Raw genomic sequence first — 25,700 nt, forward strand, 5'->3', positions numbered from 1 at the left:
CTTGTATATTTGCAGTTCATGACACCTTAAATTTGCCTAAACACACAATTGCTTAGTATTTGGAGCAATGGCAAGATGACAAATAAATGAATTGAATATCAACTGCAATACCTACCTACACGTATATGGGCAGGCAGCTACCTACAGTAAGTTGAGAGCGGTTCAGTCATGTGATCACCTATGATTTAATAGCACACGTATGCAAAACATTGTGAAACTTTAATACCTACTGGTTTATATCAAACATTGTCTATATTGGCTAAAAGTTCTCTAAACTGACTCAATCCAAAAAAGAAGGTTAGATCCCTTAGTGTCAATTCAAGATAAAGTCAACTTTTTCTCCACTTCTGTTACATAACTGTCTCTGTTTTGAAAATTTACAACTGTTTTTTATGTATCAATATTGATATTTTGATTCAAGCTTTTACATTCATGAATGTTGGAATACAATTAAAGAGTAATCTTTTTTATGTACTTATTAAGTCCCCATAAACCAAAAAATATCAAAAAACGTTTCGAGTTATAAATTTACATCATGACTAGAGTGTAGTCTATCTATATTTAACTAGTAAGATCAAGTATATTTTTCTCCACTTTTGATACATGACTTTTGATAACACAAATGCTTTTCCTGTTTTGCAAGTGTACAACAGCATTTTTCAAATATCAATATATATATGTTGATATATATATATACATATATATATCAATAATATCATATACATCGTATACATATATATATCATGTACATATATATACGTATATATATATATACACTGTATATATATATATAAAATTTATTCATGTAAAACCTTAGATAAAAAACAACTTCATTACTATTAGTTTCATGTCTGTTACGCAGACAATCATCAGATAAAATTGTTTTGGTCCAACTGAGTTATATATAAGAGAGGTGTAATTATTACACCTCTCTTATATATAACTCAGTTGGACCAAAACAATTTTATCTGATGATTGTCTGCGTAACAGACATGAAACTAATAGTAATGAAGTTGTTTTTTATCTAAGGTTTTACATGAATAAATTTTATATTTAAGCTCTGATCACTCATTGAGCACTATTTGGCAGCTTTAACACAGTACATTGGAATATATATATATATATATATATATATATATATATATATATATATATATATATATATATATATATATATATATATATATATATATCAATCAATATATCAATTTTGATTTTTTTGATTCAAGCTTTCGCTTTCATGAGTGTAGGAATACAATCAAAGGGTCATCTTTTTAACACTTAACAAGTCCTCATAAACAACAGAGTACTATATAACCATTTTGCATTATACAATTGCGTCATGACTTGAGTGTATTTATTTTTAACTGGGGTAATCTTTCTCTTTAATAAATATAAAAATGAAAAGCAGTTGTGAATAATGTTAAATTTATAACTATTAAGTCTCTCACAGTTCTAATATACGATTATCTTGTCTAAGTTTGATGGACGATTTTTAAACCTTTTATTTGTGCCACTTTGCAATGTTTGATGGCAAATTTGCAAGTACATATACTATTATTTACGTTTATTGTAGCATCTTAGTCATTCTCTTTTAGGAGGTTGAAATAGGTGTCTGAAAATCTCAACAGGAATCGTATTTTTCCTCGCTTAATTCATTATGTCATATGAAGCTATTCTCCCAAAATGTAACTTTTTTAATCTAACATCATCCTTTTTACTAGCCATTTTTGTGTTAGGATGCGACCTTGACACCGGCAGAAAAGGCATTACGGGAGGTGCAGAAAGGAAAGGTTTAAAAAGCAAATGAGAGATTGTGATAACTGCAACAGAGAAAACAGCGGTCAAAGAAGAGGTTGCTATAACTCTAAAAAAACATTTAGCCAATAATTGCTGACAAAGTAATTGGCATTGCTATAAACTGTTGAAGGCAAGCTCTTTTTGTGTAGAGGACAGCACTTTCAGAGGCAATATCAAAATAACGGACAAAAAAGAGGATTTAGAGAGAGAATTAAGGTGGTTAGTAACAAAGTATTGGACATAGAACAGTTTTTGAAACCATCAGAGAGGAAATCTTTCTTTAGATATGATTTTGCAGTAACATGAAGTGTGCAAAAAGTTAAGTGGGTTTTAGAGTAAATACTGGCAGACATGTGTTTTTGGTGGCTGAGAAGACTGCAATAACATTAGGAAAGCTTTAAAGATTTTACTTGGGCAAATCAACATAGATTGGATGTTGTGGATATATGAAGCTGCTCTTGGTTTTAAAAAGAGGAGCCAAGTTGAAACTGTGCTTTATGTCTTTAGAAGGAACCAGAAATATTGGTTAGGTAAACCGGAGGTACTGAGTTTATTATATTAAGTACTGTTGGACTAGTGAATGATAAGGTAAGAGATAAAGGTCTCAAACTATTTGGTGAACTTGAGGTGCTCCCATATATGTTTATGATCAATTTGCAGAAAAGGCAGCTTCCTAATGGCTGAATGGGTTTATAGAGGCTTTATAAAAGCCAACAGATTGTTACTCAGAAGTAGTGGTGGCCACTAAAACGAATGGCAAATTGAGGTCATGTGTAGATATGACTCAATTGAATAAGAGTGTTTTTAGAAAATCTTCTCTATTGCCTCATTTAAAGGATATCCTTGCATCATTTGAGTATAGTACTGTTTTCAGCAAAATGAGTGCCACTTACAGGAGGGCCTAGACATGTGAAGTTTACTTAGAATTCAAAAGCTCTTACGGTGTTACCCTATTTAGTAGATATTAGCACTTGTAAGATACTGTTTAGAATTTCGGCTGACCCAAAGTTTTTTCCAAAGGGAAAAGGCATAAACGATGAATGATGAAAAAAGTGTCATATGTATGATGGAGGATGTGGAATGCACCAAGGAAAGTATAATGAGTGGTTTAGAATGATGTTGCAGAAATTGTCAAATAAAGGTTTGACATTGTATAGGAACAAGTGTGAGTTTGAAAAGATGTGTGTCAATCTTCCTGGTAATTCTTTGAGTGTAGAAAGTATCAGACTGGACCAGAAAAAGAGAGATCAATAAAGAAAATGCTGGCTTCCAGCAATACAGATTGTTTGAAAAAATTGTTTGGCAATAGTCCATCATTTGAGTAAATATAACATTATACTTTTTAAAACTTCAGGTTCTTCTGACGGAGTTGAAAAAGAAAAAAATGATTGGTTTTGGATACACAAGCAGAAATATGACAGCGGGTAGCTTAAGCCTAATAAAGTTAACGAAAATTAAGAAAATATAAAGAAACATAAAAATGATAAAAGGGGAGATAGAGCTTAAAATTTGGGTAGCTTATTAAAGCCACCAAACCTTTGGGTAGCTTTAACAAGCTAATAACAATCTGAAAACAATAAGCTTTAATAATCTGAAAAGATTTGGGTAGCTTATTAAAGCTACCCAAAATCTTTCCAAATTTGCAGTTAGCAAAATGTAAAATGTTTTCTATGCTTTTTAGTTTGTTATACCTTTGTTGAATTCAGTAATTATTCTGAAGAAAAAAAATTGGATAGATGAATGAAACTACTGATAAAATTAAATAGTAAATGAAATATTACACAATAACATTTTTTTCATATAAAGGTCTTTGATTGTTACTTGATGAATTATTGCTGTTTCTTCTCTTAAAGCTTTTCATAGCGGATACCATTTACTTTGAATAGTTTAACGTAATCAGAATCGGCGAGTATATGATAGTATGATAATCATAAAGCCTTCAATTTGGAAGTTTTTTTAGGCACCAAGAAATAAAGATGCAATAGCCCATGTTGAATGTGAGATTTTTATTTGCAGAAATGTAGATATTGCTCTCAAATAAAAAAATGAAAGACGATGGGAATAAGAATTTTGAAAATTTTCAAGTCATTTTTAGAACTTTATGAATGTTATATTTTTTAAGCATAGCCACTTAAAAAGCTCATCTTTCAAAGGCTCATGGAAAAGCAAGCAAGTTATTTTGACTTGATACACAGTGTTCTAAGTAAAAATGGAGCATGCTGCAATTTTTTTGACACAATTGACAAATATAAAACGCCAGCTATTATTAACACCTACATCGGCATCGTATGATTGTGAAGACTGTGATAGAGGGTCCAAATCCTTTGGAGGTGTTTGCCTGTATTTCACAAGTCACGGATTGCACAGGTTCATATCCACAATATTCTAATGACGTAGATACCGTTCCACTCCATGTAGTACTGTTAGTGCACCGATGCTAAAAAAAATGGTTACCCATCTGCAGATCACAGCTTGTTTCAGTAAAATAACACACTAACAGACCAACTGATAATATTTGATAATAAAATGTTTTTCAAATCACAAATAATAGTAGAAGCTACTAAAATTTAGGTATAAAAATAGCAAGACATTTCAACAGATTGAAATATCATAAGCTCAATAGCATGGCATATGGCCATTTGTTATGCAACAATACCACACGTACGATCATTCATTTTACATGGATGTATAAAGAGTTAATTTGACCACTTTTAGTGTACAACACAAAGAAATGCCTAACCATTAGTATGATAATATTCACCACAATAATTGCAAAAGCTTTTCACTTATTGCTAATGAAGTAAGATCGATTCAGTTTGCTGATAAAACTAATAATTAGGAATAATTTCAATTCATTTATATTCTGTTGATCACTTATTAACTATTAGCATTTTCCTTTTGGTTATTCTCTTTCAATGTTATTTACTAAAATTTAACTTTATATCACAGTATAATATTTCTAGGTAAATAAACTAGCCATATATCTTATGTTACGATATACATGTTTATGTACATACATGTATATATATATAATTTAATGAAGTGTATATTGAGTTTACATTTAATACTTGGGCTGAGGTTTCAACGGTAACTTAAAGAGCAGCCAATGAGTTGGAGTCAAGGAAGCCATCAAATCTTTGTGAATTGTGAATGGTAGCGAGTTGAATGGGGTTTGAATAGTTGTAGTCTAACCAGAAAGTAAACACAGGACTATGGAGGCTGAGGTTTATGTGGTGAAAAGATTGAGAACAAACTTTTTAGGCAGAACTTAGTTGAAGCGACTAAAGTTATTGGCTGTTGTAAATTGTTTGCTGCCATTATGCAAAAACAAGTTTAAGCCTGTTAAAGAGTTCACTGATATTTAGCCAGTTAGATTATTCTTGCCGAGACCCATTACTGCTGAGTTAAGTCGTTATGTTTCAGATGATGTAAAGTTGTACAATGACTACAAAGCTCTACTTCCAGCCAAAAACCACTCGAAACTGACCTAAGTACACTACCCAAAGACTACAACCCTTTACATCAAGTGAATAATTTGACATACAGAACATATTGCAGTTTTTTGAGACTCTTACATAATGCAATTCAAAGAATAAAAATAAAATATGAAACACTTATAGTTTAAAATGCTCTACTTAGTTACTTTTTTCTTTAGCCTTAGTTACTTTTACCTTAGCTATTTCAAGTTCATGCGCACTAGCTCTAAACTAAAACAAACTACTTACATATGAACATTTTCCGGAACAGACTAAATGCATTAACTAAAGACTACACTACACTACACTACTTACAAGTTACAAAAAACTATGGAGCACAACACGCTAGCATTTTGTCAAAACCTTTTGTATGAGTATAAAAACAATAGCCTTGATTGTCCATCATACTAACATCCAACAAGCTCAATATCTGATAACCTATCATAGTTTATCAAGCTGCCTTACCCGGTAACCAATGATCTCTCCATTCGCATCTTGGCTGTTTGGTGGATTCCATGAAACATACAAACATGTACCATTATCGGTTAGCTCTTCCACCCTTGGCCCACTGGTAGGCTCTGTATTATAAAGGAAACTAACAATAGACAAGTAATACATTATGTAACAAAAGAAATGAAATTACTGTAAACAAAAAAGGAGAAAACTTTAAAAATAGACTATATCTAATATCTGTCTTGAATGTTGTACTACTTGTTCAGATAAAAAGTCTAGCTATTGTTCTATGTGAGACTCGATCAAAGCATGTTAAAAATATAATTGTTTTTAAGTGCGCCATTAAACTATTAAATTATTAAAAAAGCAGCAGGCTGCCAAAACAGTTTCATTATCTAAGCTTCATTTTAATGCAGTTTCATACAATTGTCAATCTTTACAAAAATTATTATTTGTTTGAGCTGTTATAATTTTATTACTGTTGCTCTCTTTATTCTCCCAAAATGTTGTAACAGATAATACAAATAAAATTAGTCCTTATAAGATTTTCATAAAAAATTATATGAAATTATGTCATACTTGCTTCTCCTGTGACCACAGTTATAATAGTGTGAGAGGAATTTCCAGCCCTGTTAGTTGCATTCACCATGAAACTGTATGTTGTCACAGCCTTGAGTCCGCTGAAGATAGCACTACTTTGGTAGCTACTGTCATTCACTTTATACTTTAGCATTAAAGGTGACTCACAGTTTGGATTCACATTCTACAATAACATGTTTTACATAAAAATATCAATTGATGATGCAGGAGGTGAAAACCTGTCATTTTAAATATCAAGGTAATATCTTGTCATATACTTGTATAGTTTTATACTCACATCTATTGCTAATATACATGTAATAGAAAGTTAATAATACTAGTTTTCTTATAAAAGTATAAAAAAATATAAAAATGTAAAAACTGTCATGATAAATATTGTGTTAAAAATCTGTCCTATACCCCTAAAGTTTTATGCACATCTGTTTGTAGTATAACAAAACTAGCTGGACCCTCCGGCATTGCGCGGGTGTTAAAAGTCAGCTTATAAATCATGAGAAGTGATGAGATTTGTCTACCACTTACTGGCAGGCAACTCTCCAGCAAATAGCCAACCATTGCCAAGTGACCTGGCACATTGCCAATGGAAAATTCGTGTAAGCTAGGCGAATGACAGTAAGCCATGACATTGCGTCTGCATTGTCCAGCAACAGCTATTCTAATAATAGCTATAGCCGGAATGCAGACAGACTACAGAAGACATACTTTGAGAAATATATATATATATATATATATAAATTGGAAAGTCAAATAGTTTACTTATCTTTCAGCTACTGTCAGTTTCCTGCTGGCGCATTCTTCAGGCTGTAAGCTTCAACTGGGCAAGATGGTGACTTTTCAAACATCCCTTTCTTTTACGTGATTGGTGGGTTTTGTCGCGCTCTGATTAGCTTATTACTAAAATTGCAGAGAAGATAACTCTTAGAATGAGGACAAGATGAGGCAATTTCTGTTCTTTTATTAAGTGTTGACATGTCAGGTTTTTTAATAATGTAATATTTTTCAGAAATACATAAATTGCACCTTTTCCTTAAGTTGCTGTAGGATTTGGCGTGTTTTAGTATAGCCCACTCAAGTTTGAAATTAATGTCTCGGTCTTTTAGTGCCCATATGTGTTTGCTCAATTCTGTAGCATTTCTTTTTGCGCTATTATTTATACTGCTTTTATGGTTTCGGTACCTAGTCTCAAAGTCCGTTTCACAAAGTCCGACGTAGGTCTCAGCAGTGTTGCTGTTTAGTCTTGTCACTTGTGCTTGGTAGACTATGCTCTTCTGAAGGCAGTTTTGGTTAAGCGTACAGTCTGATTTTGTTCTACAGTTGCATTTTTTGGTTTCGGTAGTTGGCGGATTAGAAAGGAGCCTGTTGTTATGGTTTTCTATTTTGTTTTTGATGTTAGGCATAGTTGAGTAGCTCAATTTCAAGGTATTTTTGTTAAATATTGAAAATATTTAACAAAAATACCAATTTTATTTAATTTTATTTAACAATTGAAAATAAAATAAATGAAATTGAGCTACTCTACTATGCCTAACATAAAAAACAAAATAGAAAACCATAACAACAGGCTCCTTTCTAATCCGCCAACTACCGAAACCAAAAAATGCAACTGTAGAACAAAATCAGACTGTCCGCTTAACCAAAACTGCCTTCAGAAGAGCATAGTCTACCAAGCACAAGTGACAAGACTAGACAGCACCACTGCTGAGACCTACGTCGGACTTTGTGAAACGGACTTTAAGACTAGGTACCGAAACCATAAAAGCAGTATAAATAATAGCGCAAAAAGAAATGCTACAGAATTGAGCAAACACATATGGGCACTAAAAGACCGAGACATTGTTTTCAAACTTGAGTGGACTATACTAAAACACGCCAAATCCTACAGCAACTTAAGGAAAAGGTGCAATTTATGTATTTCTGAAAAGTATTACATTATTAAAAAACCTGACATGTCAACACTTAATAAAAGAACAGAAATTGCCTCATCTTGTCCTCATTCTAAGAGTTATCTTCTCTGCAATTTTAGTAATAAGCTAATCAGAGCGCGACAAAACCCACCAATCACGTAAAAGAAAGGGATGTTTTAAAAAGTCACCATCTTGCCCAGTTGAAGCTTACAGCCTGAAGAATGCGCCAGCAGGAAACTGACAGTAGCTGAAAGATAAGTAAACTATTTGACTTTCCAATTTATACTGCTCCATCCTATGTTGAGCACTCTGATTTTAGTTTCAAGTAGGATACATTTCAATATATATATATATATATATATATTCCAATGTAGTGTGTTAAAGCTGCCAAATAGTGCTCAATGAGTGATCAGAGCTTAAATATAAAATTTATTCATGTAAAACCTTAGATAAAAAACAACTTCATTACTATTAGTTTCATGTCTGTTACGCAGACAATCATCAGATAAAATTGTTTTGGTCCAACTGAGCTATATATGTAAGAGAGGTGTAATTACTATAACCACTGATAGCTATGTAATTGCATTTCGTATGCCGACATTTCGTATTTCACATGCCGACATTCTACTAAATACACACTACGAAATGCAATTACATAGCTATCAGTGGTTATAGTAATTACACCTCTCTTACATATATAGCTCAGTTGGACCAAAACAATTTTATCTGATGATTGTCTGCATAACAGACATGAAACTAATAGTAATGAAGTTGTTTTTTATCTAAGGTTTTACATGAATAAATTATATATATATATATATATATATATATATATATGTGTATGTATATATTACTAATATTTCATGAATTTAGAATAAATCATGTCTGACACGGTTCAATGAATCTTCACCTAAAAACTATAAGAGAAATATGAACAATGCTGTATCAAGTTTTAGCCACTGTACATAACATTAAAACTACCTTTATATCCAGCTGAATTGTTCTTGTATTACTTGCTTCATCAAATGCGTCTTCATACATAGTATAAATGTTTTCAGGAAAAGTTGGATCTAAAATATTATTTTTTATATATGAGACATTTCCTAACTCTAAAATTCACTAGATCACAATGATAGCAGCCAACATGTGAATCTTATCTACCTGTATTAACCTATCATACTTACTGTTAAAACAAATGGTGCACGGCTACACTGATAATTAGAATGAGGACTACATGGTAACAACAATAGCAAGATTGGAGGGTGCACAATAAAAACAACAAACAAATAGAGGGTGCATGATAACAGCAATAATCAGATTAGATGATGCATGATAACAGCAATAACTAGAACGTACATACTTGAGCTTGAATGCTTGAACAAGTGGCTATATGCTATCTGAAAAGAAATTGTTAACGAAACTATAAATAACAAAAAGCTGTAGATAGCATATCTGACATAACTAACTGCTTGCTGTGTTTTACCTGCACACAAAGTTCTTCCTGTCACATTCAGCCATTCACTCCACTCTGTATTGAATGCTGCGACTGCACAAGTTACGTTTATGAATGGTGCATATTCACATTGTTGGAAAGTTTGAGTGTTGGCATCTACTTGCACCTCTGGCTTTCCATTACATACAAACTAGACAATAGACATCACCAGATAATAAAGTATACCACACTGTCTTTCACTAAGCTCCGTCAATTGCATGATTCACAGAGCTTATATATTTATTATGTTGTAATCTGCAAGAAACATGAGTAATCAACAGTGCCGTTGCTACTCCTTTTGTTGCACTCCTATTTTCTGTAAAATATGTAAACATAATTGACTGCACCAAAGTTTTAGTAGAAATTCTAAACTCATAGTAAAACATATGCAAGTTTACTATACATGTATAATTAATTGTTACAGATGTAAACAAGTGAATCAACCTATTGTTGTTATAATAATGTTCATCAAATATGGTACATGTAGTTATCAGGGTGTTTAAGAATGTTTAAAAAATCATTCAGTTTTGTTAATATTGAGTTTATAAATGCCTTTGCAACTGTAAGCCTATCTAGACGTCATATCACACTGTTCTTGCCTGAGTTTCCACAAAATATTGTTTTGACTGGACAATAATTAAATTGATCAGAGACATTGCTCAGTTTTATAGCAGAATTACCACTAACTGTCACATTTTTAAAGTTTTCTATTTTGATAGTTTGGCCATAACTTGGTAAATAAAATATTTCGCAGTAAGCATTGAAAACAATTTTAGTAAAGCCTGCCTCAAATCGTCTGCTGTGGGTTTTAAAACGTTTGAAGAGTAAAACAAAGAATCTCTGCAATTTAATAAAACTGATTCTTAAAGCCTTAAATGTCTGCATGTACTTTGCTCCAAGTGATTCAGAACAAACACTAGTGCTTCAAGTGATGCAGTGATTTTTGCAATAATTTGTGGTCTCATATTGTGGAAGTCTAGATGGGAAATGACAGGGTCATTTCTGTGATGATGTAAGGTACTAAAAAATTGTTAACTATTCTATTGCATTATTATTAGTATAAAAATACCAGTTCTGAAGAGAAAATACTCACTTAATTTCCTCATCATTATGCAAACTCTGTTTATGTTAAATATTGTAATTATTAATTTATTTGCTTTAATTAAACAGAGAAATGGAAAGTTTAATTAGTTAAATTACAGTTCAATACCACAAAGTCTAACAAATTATTTAATTGTCTTTGGGCACAGAGTTGCTCTATCATCTCATCAAGTGCAACCTTTGGAGTTATTTACAGAAAAAAGCTTTTTGAAGATTTGACTTTTTTTTAAAACTGATAGATGAATGGTATCAATGAATGGTATTTGTAAATTTCAGCTCTAGGTATGTTAGCTAGCTAAAAATAAGCGAATAATTAGATTTAGACGTATGTCACTTTTCTACTGCCTATAAATAGGCTTTTCCTAGTTAACTAGTAGATGTAATGATATATAATTTGGAAATAGAACCAAGAAAACATAATGAAGCCCAAAATTATATAAAATTGTTTGTGATTAAGCTCATACCGCAGGCATAAAACTTTGGAAAAAGCCAAAACACCTGCCTCAGTTTTTACATCTATGCTTTATTGAGGCTGCCATATTGAAAGTTTTTTTTCTTGGTTCCAGGTAAAAGTTTTCTTTTTCCTTGCATTGATAGACTGCTTTATAAGCCAATGCTACATCTTTTTAAGAACCAAGGTCTCGGCGTATGTCGATAATTTAATATTAACTCTATTTATTCCAGCAACCTATGCATCCAAAATGTTATTCAGCCTAAATGCACAATTGTAGAATAAAGATTTCTCAAAAAAGTGCAAAAACAAGCTTTTTAAAACAAGGACAGATGACTACCAAAGTTTTAGAAATAAGCAATAACAATAGCAGTAGTGCTACTACAATCCTTTAAAAATTTACTTCAATTTTTATTTTAATTTTGTTGGAACTCTGCTTTAAAATAGCAATAAATTTCAAGAGCTTTTGTCAGCTTGTTAGATATAAATAAATATTTAGAGCAAGCTCATCAATACAGATATACCTTACTTAGGGCATAAAATAGCTATTCTATTTTTAGAAAGAAAAAATTCTATTGTTTTCTTATAATTTCTTATACGTAATGATTCTGTTTACCAAACTGTTACCTTATAACTCCTAATGGTCCCTCCTGAATATGCAGGTGTTTCCCAAGCAATGTTAACGCACCCTGGTACTGTTCCAGTTACTGTGAGCTGGTCAGGTTTGAATTGAGGCGCTGTAAAAATAATACACAGATCAATTCTATACATACACAGACACACGCATACATGCATATACGCATACATATGCACACACGCACGCACACACGCACACACACACATACATGCACACACATACAAGCGCACGCACATACACGCACATACACACGCACGCACATACACATGCACACGCGCACGCATACTCGTGCACGCATACACGTGCACGCATACATGCGTACGCATACACGCGTACGCATACACGTGCACGCATACACGCGCGCACGCATACACACATACGCACACATACACACACATACGCACACACATGCACACACACGCACACGCACACGCACACACGCACACACACACACACACACACATACACGCGCACGCACACACATACACGCACACACATACACGCACACACATACACGCACACACATCACACCATCTATATATATTTTTCAAAGTTTGTATGTATGTGTATTCGCTGTTCTGATTGTCCATGTGTAGCTATTAAAATCTTGGAATTTAAATTTCCGCCTTATAATGGATTAGAACTTACGGAGTCTACCACCGCAAGATTTCAATTCATGCGCTCTAACACTGAGCTAGATAAGGCGTAATGATCAAAGATGCTATCATATACTGCATAGCGTATGCCCACGCTAGATGGCGTATTGTTTTAGCATTGCGCCCACGCAGTACGAAGCCGCTGTGATGAAATATTCTTTGCCTAAATATAGGAAACATGATGCTTTTTTGTTATTTTTTCGTTGGGGCAATTTTTCCTGCTGAACAATATCAACAACAATTTCTCTTGAAATTAAAATTTTGTAATTTGATTATTGATTATATATCGCGGTTATTTATATGTATCAATACAAAAATGTCGCGGTTTTTCTTAAAGCACTTTCTAAAATCTTAACATCTTCTTACTCAAACGTGTCAAACTGGTTTTATTTGTATCATGTCCAAAATTATAACTGTCACAATGTTACTTTGCAAAATTTATGTTTCCAGCAGTTAAAGCGACCTTCATTTATGCTTATCATCGTATGTTATTTCCCTCATTGTTTAATTACAAATATTTCTTACAGCGCATCATATATTCATGACTTCACTTTTCCTTTGATTCATTTGAAGTACATAAAAATAATTTACATCTATCTTTCTATACCAGTTAAAAGCACTTTTTGATGGACATACATAAAACTTTCAATGAAAATATAATTCCATTTAATGCACCACTACCAAACTAAAAAAAATTTTTGGCAAGCTGAACAGTGCTAATTAAAACTGTAATGCACTACTTATAGAATGGAGGACACTAATTATAAGTAAGAATGCCTCATTTCAAAAGAAAAAGCTCTAAGCTGTACCACTTCCATACTAAAGAGCATTATTTGCTTACTAGGCAGTACTATTTACACACTACAATATACGACTTACATACTAAAAAGTGCAAATTAGGTTGGTTATTTTATATATGTACAATAGCTATAATATTGCATCAAATAAACTAGTAAAAAAACTGTTGTTGTATTTTATTTACAAAGTTCAGTTAAATCACAAAACGTTGCTAGTTGTAATGCACAATTTTAGGAATTGCTTTATTTGATTGTCTCATTAATTCCGTTGGCTACCATCTATTGGCTACCATATATTAACTACCATTTATTGACTACCATGTATTGTCTACCATTTATTGCCTATCATCTATTGACTACCACCCATTGGCTATCATCTATTAACTACCATCTACTGACTACCATCTACTGACTACCATCTATTGGCTACCAACTAGTGACTGTCTTTACTGTACTATCGTTTACGTTGCCAGCTAAGGAAGTGTTAGGAGCTTGACTAAATTGCACTTCACTAAACACACTTTTTGCGAAACATATTTAGTTACATTAATTGATGCTTTGTATGGTTATAAAAATTATTTACAAGGTAGAGATAACTATTAGTTGAGTTCCAGTGACCCGTTTTGCTTTTTGGTGTTGTAAAACCAAAGAAGCTGAAAATACACATGTTTTAAGTGTAGATGATAATTTAGGAAAACAATTAACGCAAATAAAAAACAACGTAATTAAACCTTACGGTATACCAATTATAATAAATGACAAAGTATAGTTGTTATAAGTAGTAAGTTCCTATCTTTCGGTTTTAAAATAAAGACTCTAAAAACATTTTAATCAAAATCAATCATAGCAGTCTTTTTGAAAGAACCTTTTGTTCAGTGCAGGTACTTTACTACAAACCTGGAACATGATAGCAACTGACAAGCTTCTCTTTATAGCATTTCAACATTCTAAAAACATTATTAATGAAGCAGAAATATTAAGATGAGTTAACTATGTCATATTCTGAATATAAACACTAACAAGTTCTAAAATGCTTCAGTATGTCTCTGTCTAAGTTTGACAATGCCAAAACCTATCTATTAAATTTTGCTGGAACTAGAAACATAGTATTTCTAATTACAGGACTTTGTACTTAAATATCTGACTCACCAAGTACTCCTGATCGTTGACTTCTATTTAGAGGTGCAGAACTTATATTGTCAGAATTGATGGCTTCAACAATGAAGTTGTACAATTGGTGCCCACTGAGCAAAAAGGTAACGCTATTCTCATCAGTTTCACTTGTGTAAGTACCGTTTATGCCATAGAGATAGCGAACATTGCCTAGACAGTTTGCGTTTGATCTCTAAAAGTTGAAAGTGTATAAAAAGTTTGATCATTTGTAAAACAAAAATTATCAAAGAATAGAAAGTACATTAGAAGATACATGTAGAATAGCAACTGATAGAACAACTCTAACTTTCAACTATTGCGTTGCTAAACCTTATCTAGTAAATCAAATTGTAAAGGGACTTTGAAAACTTCTCAAATAGATAATTATTGTGATAGCGCTAAATAAGAGCTTCCTTTTAAAACAAAAAAGCTGCAGCACTTTTAGCTGCACTCACTGGTAACACCGTCTAGTAAGTTCATAAATTTCCTTATACAACAAAATCCACTTTTGTTCATTGTTTATGCTAGTCCAACTGACTAAAGTAGTCTCAAGAGTGATGCAATTTGGTTAACTCAAAGTAAGATATGAAATTGGAGCTCTTTCTCAACTTATTTTAAAAGCAGTTTTATCAATGTCATATGCCACATTTGGCTTGCAATACATTAGAAAAAAAGGTTTATGATCATCAGAAGGAAATTGTATAAACAGTTTGACTGTAGCATGCAATGGTAACAATAAAAGCAAGCTTACATGTCCTGCGCATCGATGATAAGCATTTGTACTATGAATAATCTTATCTTTTGTATGGGTTACTAAAAATTGTAAAATGGCTCGGATAGTTAAATATATTTATGTACCTTTGACCGCAAATAGAGACTTGCAGCCTGTCATTTGATTGGAAATAGAGATTAGCAGGCTGTCCTTTTATAATTGTATACAACAGTATAAGGAAAATGCCAGAGTAAAAATCTAATAATACAATGAAGCTATCATGTATGCATGCAATGTATGCATGCCACTGGGTTCTTTTAATATACATATACTTCAATATGTTTGTATAGAGTATCTCACTAAACACATACTTTTAAATAAGCTACTATACATAGTTCCTAAACAAGCGTGAAAGATCAGTGATAAATTAGAAAGTTCTAATATAAAGTAAAGTATTAGTAGCAGTAGTAATACTTTGTAGTGATAAAAATGGTGTTAGCAGTTGGGTAAAGACAGTACATAGGAGTAGTAATAAAGGTTATTGGTAGTAGTAATAATGCTAGTGATAGTAGTAGTAATAACAGTAGTAACAGTACTATTCACAGTAGCAATAATAGTAATATTGATGATAATAGCAATAGTAATTGTGATGGTAAAAGTAACATCAATAGTTATAGTAAGGCAGTAATCCATCACTACTTGGCAATTCAGCTTTCGAGACTTCAGTACTACTTACTCATGAAAATAATTAAAATTAAAGAAGATTAATTAAAATTAAAAGTTAAAAACCACAAAACCCATGCATCTCTCCCAAACTCTGGCCTAGTGAGTTCCCTCCACAAGCATTATTGTAATAGCAGTCACTGCAGCTCACTACTTTATTGTTATGCTTTGTGATGTGTAAAAGTGTAAAATATTTGTTGTACTGTACATCCCCTTAAATGCTTTCAATCCTTTATATTATCTAATTAAGCTAAGAAAAAGAGGAAGAGACTTAACAGAAATGTGACTATATCTAGTATGACTTTATTAGTTTTTATTTCATAGACTTTCGCTTTTCATGGAGCTGTTTATTTTGATTAATATTGAAAGGTGAGAAATTCATGTAGTAGTAATAGCAACATATTAGAAAATACAGTTATGACCAGTCTGTGTGTATGTACACTTTGAAATAGGGAACATTTTTATGGTACAGAGTTTTGTCACTTTACATCGATGCTGTATGACAGAGTGAGTAGTGTGAGGTACATGAAATCTGCAAGACCAACTCCTCAGCCTAATTTAGTAAAACATACCGTCCAATTCGAAGTGCAGCTCCAATAAACAGGGAAACCATCAGTAGATTGTTGACAGTTAATAGTCAAGGGTGATATAGAGTCCAGTGCTACAACAGATATCTTAGTGTAGGTATGAACATCTGTTCAGTCTCATAAATTCATAGTTATTTATAAAACGGCAGTGTCCACCAAGTTTGTATTGGTCTTGGATCATTATATTGTTAAAATTATTTAAATATCTAATGAACTTGCAGCTAATGAATTTTTAATAAATTTAAATTTATAACATTTTTCTTAATAGTTATTTCTTAACTAAATTTAAGAAATTTAAGAAATTTTCCTAAATGCACAGTTGCTTAGAAGTATTAGGAACAATAGCAAGATGATAGATGAATGATATGAATGAGTCATAGTGACTGCAATACCTACATGTACCTACTTGTATAATATGGGCAGACAGCTACCTACCGTAAGTTGAGAGTGGTTCAGTCATGCAATCATATATGATTTAATAGCAAACAAGTGTAAAAACATTGTGACACATTAACACTTGGTTTTTTTTATTAAAACTTGTTTATAATGGCTAAAAGTTCTTCAAACAATCAAAATTAATAAAAAGGTTAGATCTCTCAGTGCCAAATTGAGATACAGTCAATTTCTTTCTTCATTTCTGATACATAAATTTCCCTGTTTTGCAAGTTTACAACAGTTTTGCTCTTGCATTAATTTTGATTCAAGCTTTCACATCAGTGTTTTTAAATAAAAGAAATGTTTTTATTTCTCTATCAATCATTTACCTTAAAAGATTATATATAATTTGAGCAGTGATTGCTTATATCATGTTATACAGCGAGCTAAAATGTTTTGATCATCTATGGCCACACAAGGGTTTCTATCATTGTTAAGCTGTTTATTTAAATACATCTATTTCATTAACCAATAATATAATACTAGCATTGTACGCTACATATACATTGTATTTCATTGCCTCAAAACTAATTTAAAAAAAATAATAATTCAGTACTTTTAGGTGTTCATAGACTCTAAAACAGTGCAGTCAGGTGTTTATAAATGTTAAAAAGTACATTCAAGTGATTATGTATAAAATGTAGATGCTGAAATGGTACATTAAGGTATCTTCTGCTCAGAGTGAATAAGAATTCTTGTTATGATTGTTGAAAGTGACAAGATCTTAGTTAGCTAAAGCTCCAAAAGTTTTTGATTTTGATTCTACTATCTTGACCCAAAATGCTACTCACCTGTACAGTTTGTGTTTGCTTGAATATACTGAACCTCTCCAGGGCAGCCTATTCCTTGAATGGAGCATGCAATGCTGATGTTATAAACTTGTCCTGGGTTTAGCTGGCCAAAGGTTACATTCATTCTTCCATGGCTATTGTTTTTGTGATGTTGAAGAATCATTGAGGGTCTTTCAGATATAGTTATACGATAACTACAAACAGTGCTCGACTGCGTTATTAGACTTTTGGAAATATAGTGGTCAAGCAGAAGATTCAAGGTGTTGTTGTCTACACAAGTCATTAATATGATACATTAGAACCAAAACTGATCTAACTTACAAATAAATATATCCATAGTGTTTTGAGATGCTTTATTAAAAACCATTTTTAAAAAATAACTGGTCGTCTACCAGCCAATGAAGTTTGTAGTTGCTTTCACCTATTTTCATTGGTTGCAAAAAACTACTGTAATTTAAGGTTTAAATATTTTCTTAAAATTTTAAAATTCTGAACCATTCAGTTATTGCACTCAAAAGATTGATTGATTTCATCGTACCAAAGAGTTGATTTGCTTTCAACTTGCTATTACTTGTAGCAAATAACATTTTATGTTCAAATTACATCCACAGTTAAATAAACTTATTAGTATTAGTGACGGAGTAGAAGCAATAACAGCTTAAACAAATTTTTAAACAAATCTTTAAGTTTAGTTCTAATAAATTGAGGAATACAGAAACTTGACAAAAATTTAGCAAGCAACAAGCCAAACATATAATATGTTTCAGTTCTAATCAAACTTCTTTAAATATAAATAGCTCATGTAAAAGCTTCAGTTTTATCATGAAATATTTATCACTGATATATTCCTTTACAAATGGTTTTATCCAAAGAATTGCGTTGATAAGAGTTTGTTTCCTGTTTAAAATTGGCAAGTGTTTTGTAGGCTGAAAGTGCCTAAAAATATTGAGCCCTGTTACACCTAATTCTCTATAGATATGGGAATTTTGTGTCTGTTACAACTATTTTCCTAAGAGTTTGAGAATGCCTTATCTGAATGAAATGCAAACAGATATGCATACATACTCAGTAGGAGGGAATCCACCAATCATTTCTTGTTTCCACTGCAGAAATGATATGCTAATGGAGTTGCTAGTTATAGTCTCTGTTCTCACATTTATAGCAGCAGTAAGTTGGGGCAGCTCTTAAAAATAAACAAGAATCACGAGACGCAGCTTCTGAGATGATACTATAAGCATGACATACAGGGCACTACAGAATATAAAATATAATTATTTTGTGTAAGGATTCTGGCTAGGAAGGGCACTAGAAAAAGATCTATACTTACCAAACCCAAATATTTCTACTTCTCTCAGCTCCACGCTAATTCCCTTGTTATTTCTGATGCTGAATAGTCTGGTGACCGGGTTCTGTAGACCAAGGTCACACTGCTCAGTAAACTCTTCTTTTATTGATGTGTTTCTGAAGTAGCATGTGCTCCATCCATTTTCACCAGTTGTGCTTGGGGGTGTTGTTACAGGATTTGGGTTGGAAAGTAAATATACTTCTTGCAGACGAGAGGCTAAAATATTTTAACACATAGCATGTACTAAGTAGACCTTTGTCGAATAAGTCTTAAAACAGAATAAATGATGCTTGCTATAATTGTGTTTTATTTGTTTAATGCGAAGAAGCTACGCTGATTTTATATTTTGAGCATAAAATTATTTCTAGGTTTTTAGATAAATTTCTCCACATAAATGTACAGTGCATAAATTGACTTGATTTTACACTTCCTATTAAGTGATTTACATATAGTGTTGCTTTAATTAACAAATGGCAAGTTTGTTTTATTAAAATATTAAGGTAAGTTTAAACTGTTAAAAGATGGAATGTGTTCTAACTAGCTTATTTGGTTCAGCAAAAGTTTTATTAAACAAAAATAAATATGCCACTGAAAGTGCAGTGAAACTAACTAACCCTTCATGCTGTGAATCAAAAATCATTAAACAATTGTTCCAAGTTTTGCATAAGATGAAGAGACTTTTTGAAGTGTACTTCAAGTTGTTGTTTGCAAGTACTCTAATTCAATTAATTGCATTGTTAACAAAGCAATTTCTTTGAACTGAAACAATTTTATAGCAAAATGAGTAACTCTCAGTTGACGATTTATCCCTGTTTGAGAGTAGCGGCTTATTGTTTGCGTCAATAGTAACTAACATTAATACATCATTCAAGCTAAAAACTGGCTATACTTTTTATTGTTCTGCTCAAATCTGGTGAGCCACTAGGCCTTTGTACATTATACCTTTGCGTTTACCATAAAGTATTCGTATATTAACACCTAAAATTTACATTTAAAGGCCTTGTATTGAGCATGGTTGCCTGATGCATTTTCTACTACCAGATCAACCCCATAGCATAGACATTTCCATCAGTCACAACAAGGCAAGTTTCTGAATATGGATATAGGAACTACCAGTGTTTAAAACTCATATGGTCCTATCTGAAACATTCTATAGCACAAAGCCAATAAACTAGTCAGCTAACAAATTTGGGTCATGAGATACATGGATTCTGATAAGCAAAATAGAAATGTTTTGTTGATGCATCCATTGAACCATTTTAAAAAGAACAAAAGTCACTGAAATGTAGAAACTTTCAATCTTAAACTATGAATAGAAGACCAATAAAGAGAGCAAGTGTTTATACTTACAGCAGTTGACATTGCTCTCCTCACATAGCTCATTTTTAACATAGACTTTAATCTCTCTTAATACTATTCTTCTTTCTAGGTCAACCTCCCACCATTGGTTTGTTGTGTGATCTATAATGTCTGTGCTGGATGATGTGGACAGATCTTCATCATTTGCTTGGCCGGAATTGTCACTACCATTGTAAATAGATGGTTGAGAAGCTGGTTTGTGAGCTGCATAGTTGTGCTCTGAAATATAATTTGCCATAATAGTATTCTACCATGTTAAGTGATGGAACCTGCTTGCTAGTAATCATTATAAAGAAGATGTAGACCCAGAACCATATTGCTAATCCCTCTCAGTTAAATGATAATATCACTGGTAGAGAGTCTTTTTGCACTAAAGATTTCGTTGCACTAAAGGTACTTGTGAGGCTTTGAATATAAAAATATCTAAATATCTGTTGCACAGCAACTCAACACAGAGTACAGTATTACATGTGTTAAAACATATTTTCTAAAATGCAAAATAGATAGTATTTATGTTTTTGAAATGTTCTCTTTTACAACATGGATTATTAATGATGTTTTGTCATCTGTAGTAAAACACTGTTTCATATAAGCTATATGTCAAAAAGTACAATGAAGTTCTTAAGCTTTGCTTTGCCTTCGGTATTTATATATGAGCAACTCACAAACTTTTTCAGCTTTATTTTGAAGCACGTAATAGACAAACTTACTCTCTATCTTGTAAATCAGGTTGTTTGTAGTTAAAATTAGTAAACTACAATAATCAATTTTTAGAGCAAAGTAATAACACACTTATAATAATGATGAACTAAGCTGCTTATTTTATAGTTTTTACAGTTTTTAAATTACCATATTTTTTAAGTATTATCTCATTTTATGTTTGTGTACTGCTTTGGCGCACCTTGGCTAAATCATGGTCTTCCTTTGTGAAAAAAAATTTAAAAGCCTAAGAGATTATGGCACACAAAAATAATTTCTAAAACAAGGCTGGTTTAGTCACCATATAATTTAGGCATTCAAGTATTTGCTTACCATAGATTTGTACTTCCACCAAACCCAGCCCTTTTGAATGATTATTATAGACTGCCACATGCTGAGCCTCTACATAAGGAGTAAACTCTACTCTACCAACTGATGGATAAGGCCTTTCTCTATAGTTGAGCTGTATCCAGTCAGGAGATGAAAGGGAGGGAGAGGAAGGTTCACCGGAAGAGTTGGATATTAATATATGTACCCATCTGAGTCTGCCCTCTATATCAGCTAGAAAGAAGTAGATACATTAGACACTTTTATAACGTATACTTCCTACAACTTAAATTTCAGATAACGTAAAGAGCTTATGTGAAGTTTTTGCTTTGTAGTACGTAGAAAGTTCTATATAACCTTAAATGTCAGGTCAAGCAAGTTCTCAAATTTGATTTGAATAGTAATCTATCTCACCGCACATCCAAAAAACAATGTTTGTATATTGTTATATCTATTATATATACAACTTCTGAGACATTCTAGTTCATTGTGATAGATCATCAGATGTGCCGAAAAAAACAGAGAATAGGGTAGCTGCGCAATTGTTCATAAATACAAAGGTGAATTATAGTGCAGGCGTTAAAGTGCTGGTTTACCAACCTGAATGACAAAAGTTAAGTATCGTCAAAAGTTATATTTTATCCTAACCGTAACCCCTAGATACAAATAGACGAGGAACAGTTAGTACCGCTCTTTTCATCACAAAAATATTTTTGTTTGCTTTATTGTAGATGTATACATTATTTTATGTTAGTTTTACTTTGCAGATTAGACTTTTCTGTTTAGAAAAAATAGAAACACTGTTGTAAATGAATGTTGAAGACGTGCAATCTCCATCAACTCATTGTAAAATTATTGCAATCACGGTCTATAAAACCAGTGAAGTTGATCAGAAAAAGAAGAAAAGTTATCAATGCAAACTAATAGTACTGCAGTTAAAGTACAGCCCACAAATTAAAAGTTAAGTCTAGTTTTCCATTTTGTATGATCAAAGGGGTTAGTTTGGAAAGAACTTAGAATTAATCAAGCAATTTACATGTATTTTATGGTTTCTATAACGTAAAATAACTTTAATGTAAGCGATCCTGGAATGGATATTTACGTTGCAGCAGTGCATACTGTATAGAGAAATAGAGAGTTTAGTTTTTCAAAACACCTCATGGTAATTAACACATGATAACAATAGCAAAAATTTTTGCTGCACAGGTTAAATTAACATTTTGCACCCACATGAAATCTCGCTACAAACTTGACAGTATAAATGCTTTACTTGTGCTCTTTAATTGATTGGTTTTTAACTAACTTTTTTAGAAATTTACCTGTTACTTGAGTTATTAAATGCAAACTTATTTTACAGATTGCTAGATTCTGATAATAACAGTTCAAGTGAAAACCATATAATTCTACTAGTTTTGACCATAGACATTCAGTAGCTTTAATCATAGACATCTACTAGCTTTGATGATAGACATTTACTAGCTTTGGTCACTCACAATACTGCTGTTATAAAACGTTTGAATAGCATAATAAAGACTACATCGGTTTAGTTTGCATAAAGTCATTACCCTTAAAATCACCTTAAAATCTATTTGAAGTCACAGATTATAAAATCACTAAAGGTCGTGCAGGCGACACTCATACATGTATTACTATAATAACTCCTTACCTCTTTCAGTTCTGTCATACAGAATGATGCTTCCCAAGCTGTACTTTCTTCCTAAATCAACTTTCCACCAATTGAAAGTCTTGTTTTCTCCTGTCAGGGAAAAATCATCTAGCCGGCCATTCACTGCGTTACTAGAGGAAAAATTCCCGCCATTGAAATTATATTCACTGCTCTGTCTAGTTGGTTTGTTTGAAGCAAGGTTGATGGCTGCTGCGAAACAGATGACAAATATCCACTGTATTTACAATCTGCCTTACAGCCATAAGGTAAAAACAACAGTAAACTTACTAATTTGTGTACGCCAACCCCCAACCTCGTGTTGAGACAAAGCAAACATGATTTAATTTAATTTACAGTAACAGTCTGTCACATATACTTAAATTAAGAAAGTCTGACAGTTTTCCAGTCTAAAAGCAACCATCATCAGTAACTGGCTGGTTATGAATGTGTGAGACATGAGCCGATCTTCAGGCAGTTTATATCATATGCCATTCATTATCTTCACTTTTACATAGTTATACCTCCTACTCCTGGCTAAGCATGGCTGGCTATAACTTACATATTTAGCAGATTAAAAGAGTGAATCACAAGCAAACTTGACTCGCCTACTTTTAAAGAGAAGACCAGCACTACCAAAAGAATAGAGATCAACTTATCAAACATGTTGCTAGTAGATCACCAACAAAACTAACTGCCAGTGTTATTGAACACGCCCTTTGACAGTAATTAAAGACATTTGTTTTACCTCCTCCTTATCTGGTAGCAACTGCTCACTATTGGACCTCATTTACATGCCTGCTTTTTATGTAGCTCATTAGCTACATGGGAGTATCTCGAACTTCTTCCACAGTTTATAAATGTTGATACACTGCATTTGATACTGAAGCATTGCTAGGACATTCGATAACTATGTTCTCTAACAACTTTAGCAAAGTTTATTTGTGTATCATTCTACAGAATGTTACTATAATATTTTTGCATAAAATTCTGCAAAATATTTTTTGCAAAATTTCTAGAGCCTAATTCAGTAATGATCATCTGATAACATTTGTAGAACATTATAAAAACGCTTGCAAGGAAAATTACTTTACGCATAACTATACAGAAAATCTCAGGAAAGGTGTTATTGTTAGAGATTTCACAGACAGTCCTATCACGATGTTGCCTCAAAAGATAATAGCTAACATCCCAAAAATATCATGTGCAGAACATTAATGGGATGTAAATGTATGTACATTTTTAAGCATTCTGATAACGTTTCGAAAAATGTTCCTCTAACGTTGTTATAATATATTGAGCATAACATTTCTACAGCATTTTTTCATTAAGCAAAAATGTAATTTTAAGATATCAAGGTAAATGCACAAACGATAGCATATTCTACTGTGTGTGATACTATTTACGAGTAATTTTTCTAGCAATATTTTTGTTCTTGTTATTTTATTACTAGAAATTCCACTGTCATACAGTCCATGACCAAAGTGATATTGAAAAAAATAAAGGGAACTGATGGTTGAGAAATGCAATATTAGCAGTCAAATGACACTGCAGTGCAATAGGGTAACTGCAATGGTAGCTGTAATGTACTGGGTGTGGGTGTTATTATATACAACAAACAGCAATGATGAAAAAAAAAATATATGTTTATATCTCTCCCCATGCAATAGGAGAAATGCAATATTGGCCAATATTAGAAGTAGAATGCACTGATATTATTAGAATAACCAATATTATTAATATAGGAACAATATAAAACCAATGCACAATTTTGTTTACATTTCAAAACGTCATAGCTAACAATATCAAGAAGTGATATTTATTATAGATTTTTAGAAAATCTATTTAAAAAAGTGTTTGGTCATGACAAACAGCAATAATGAAAGGAAAAGATTATATGTTTATATCTCTCCCTCTGCAATAGGAGAAATGCAATATTAGAAATAAAATGCACTGATATTATTAGAATAACCAATATTATTAATATAGTAATACAGTAATAATAAAAAACCAATGCGCAATTTTGTTTACATTTCAAAATGTCTTAGCTAACAATATCAAGAAGAATATCCAAACTTATAATTAAATATTGTAATCTCATAAAAATCGCTAGAAAAAATATCATCGTCATTTCCTTTACTTACACTGCGTTGGACATCAGTTAGAATACCAAAGAACTCAAATGTGTCTGAAATGTCAGTTAATTGGAAATCGGCAAAAATGAAACGATTTCAGTACTCCTAAGCTAATCACCGAAACCTTCGTCAGTTCGACAATGCGATAGACTAGTAAAAAGTGCACGTTATTTTTTCGTGAAATGTGCACGAATTAATCGTTCTATTATTTGTCGCTCGGCGTTTCAATTTCCGGTCTTAAATTTTATAAAAGTGAGGCTTGATAAGTTTTAATAATGATTTTCGTCCAAATAAATCTGTCTATTTGTGTATAATCCGATCAGATGGGTAAGTTTTAAGATAATAACGACGGTTTACAAAGACTTGGTAACATATTTAAATAGGTTTGTATGTGTTTTGTATCGT

General features: G+C 32.2%; 1 protein-coding gene across 1 annotated transcript in view; it reads right to left on the reverse strand.

The window, feature by feature from the left end:
* Positions 1-17,891, reverse strand: part of LOC137400444 (phosphatidylinositol phosphatase PTPRQ-like) — a 45,579-nt gene extending 27,688 nt beyond the window's left edge. The window contains exon 1 of the mRNA XM_068086771.1: positions 17,768-17,891. Within this exon, the coding sequence (XP_067942872.1) occupies positions 17,768-17,891 (124 nt within the window). The remainder of the gene's footprint in view (positions 1-17,767) is intronic.
* Positions 17,892-25,700: the final 7,809 nt, after the last annotated feature.

Source organism: Watersipora subatra, chromosome 7 (assembly GCF_963576615.1).
Source record: "Watersipora subatra chromosome 7, tzWatSuba1.1, whole genome shotgun sequence".
NCBI lineage: Eukaryota > Metazoa > Bryozoa > Gymnolaemata > Cheilostomatida > Watersiporidae > Watersipora > Watersipora subatra.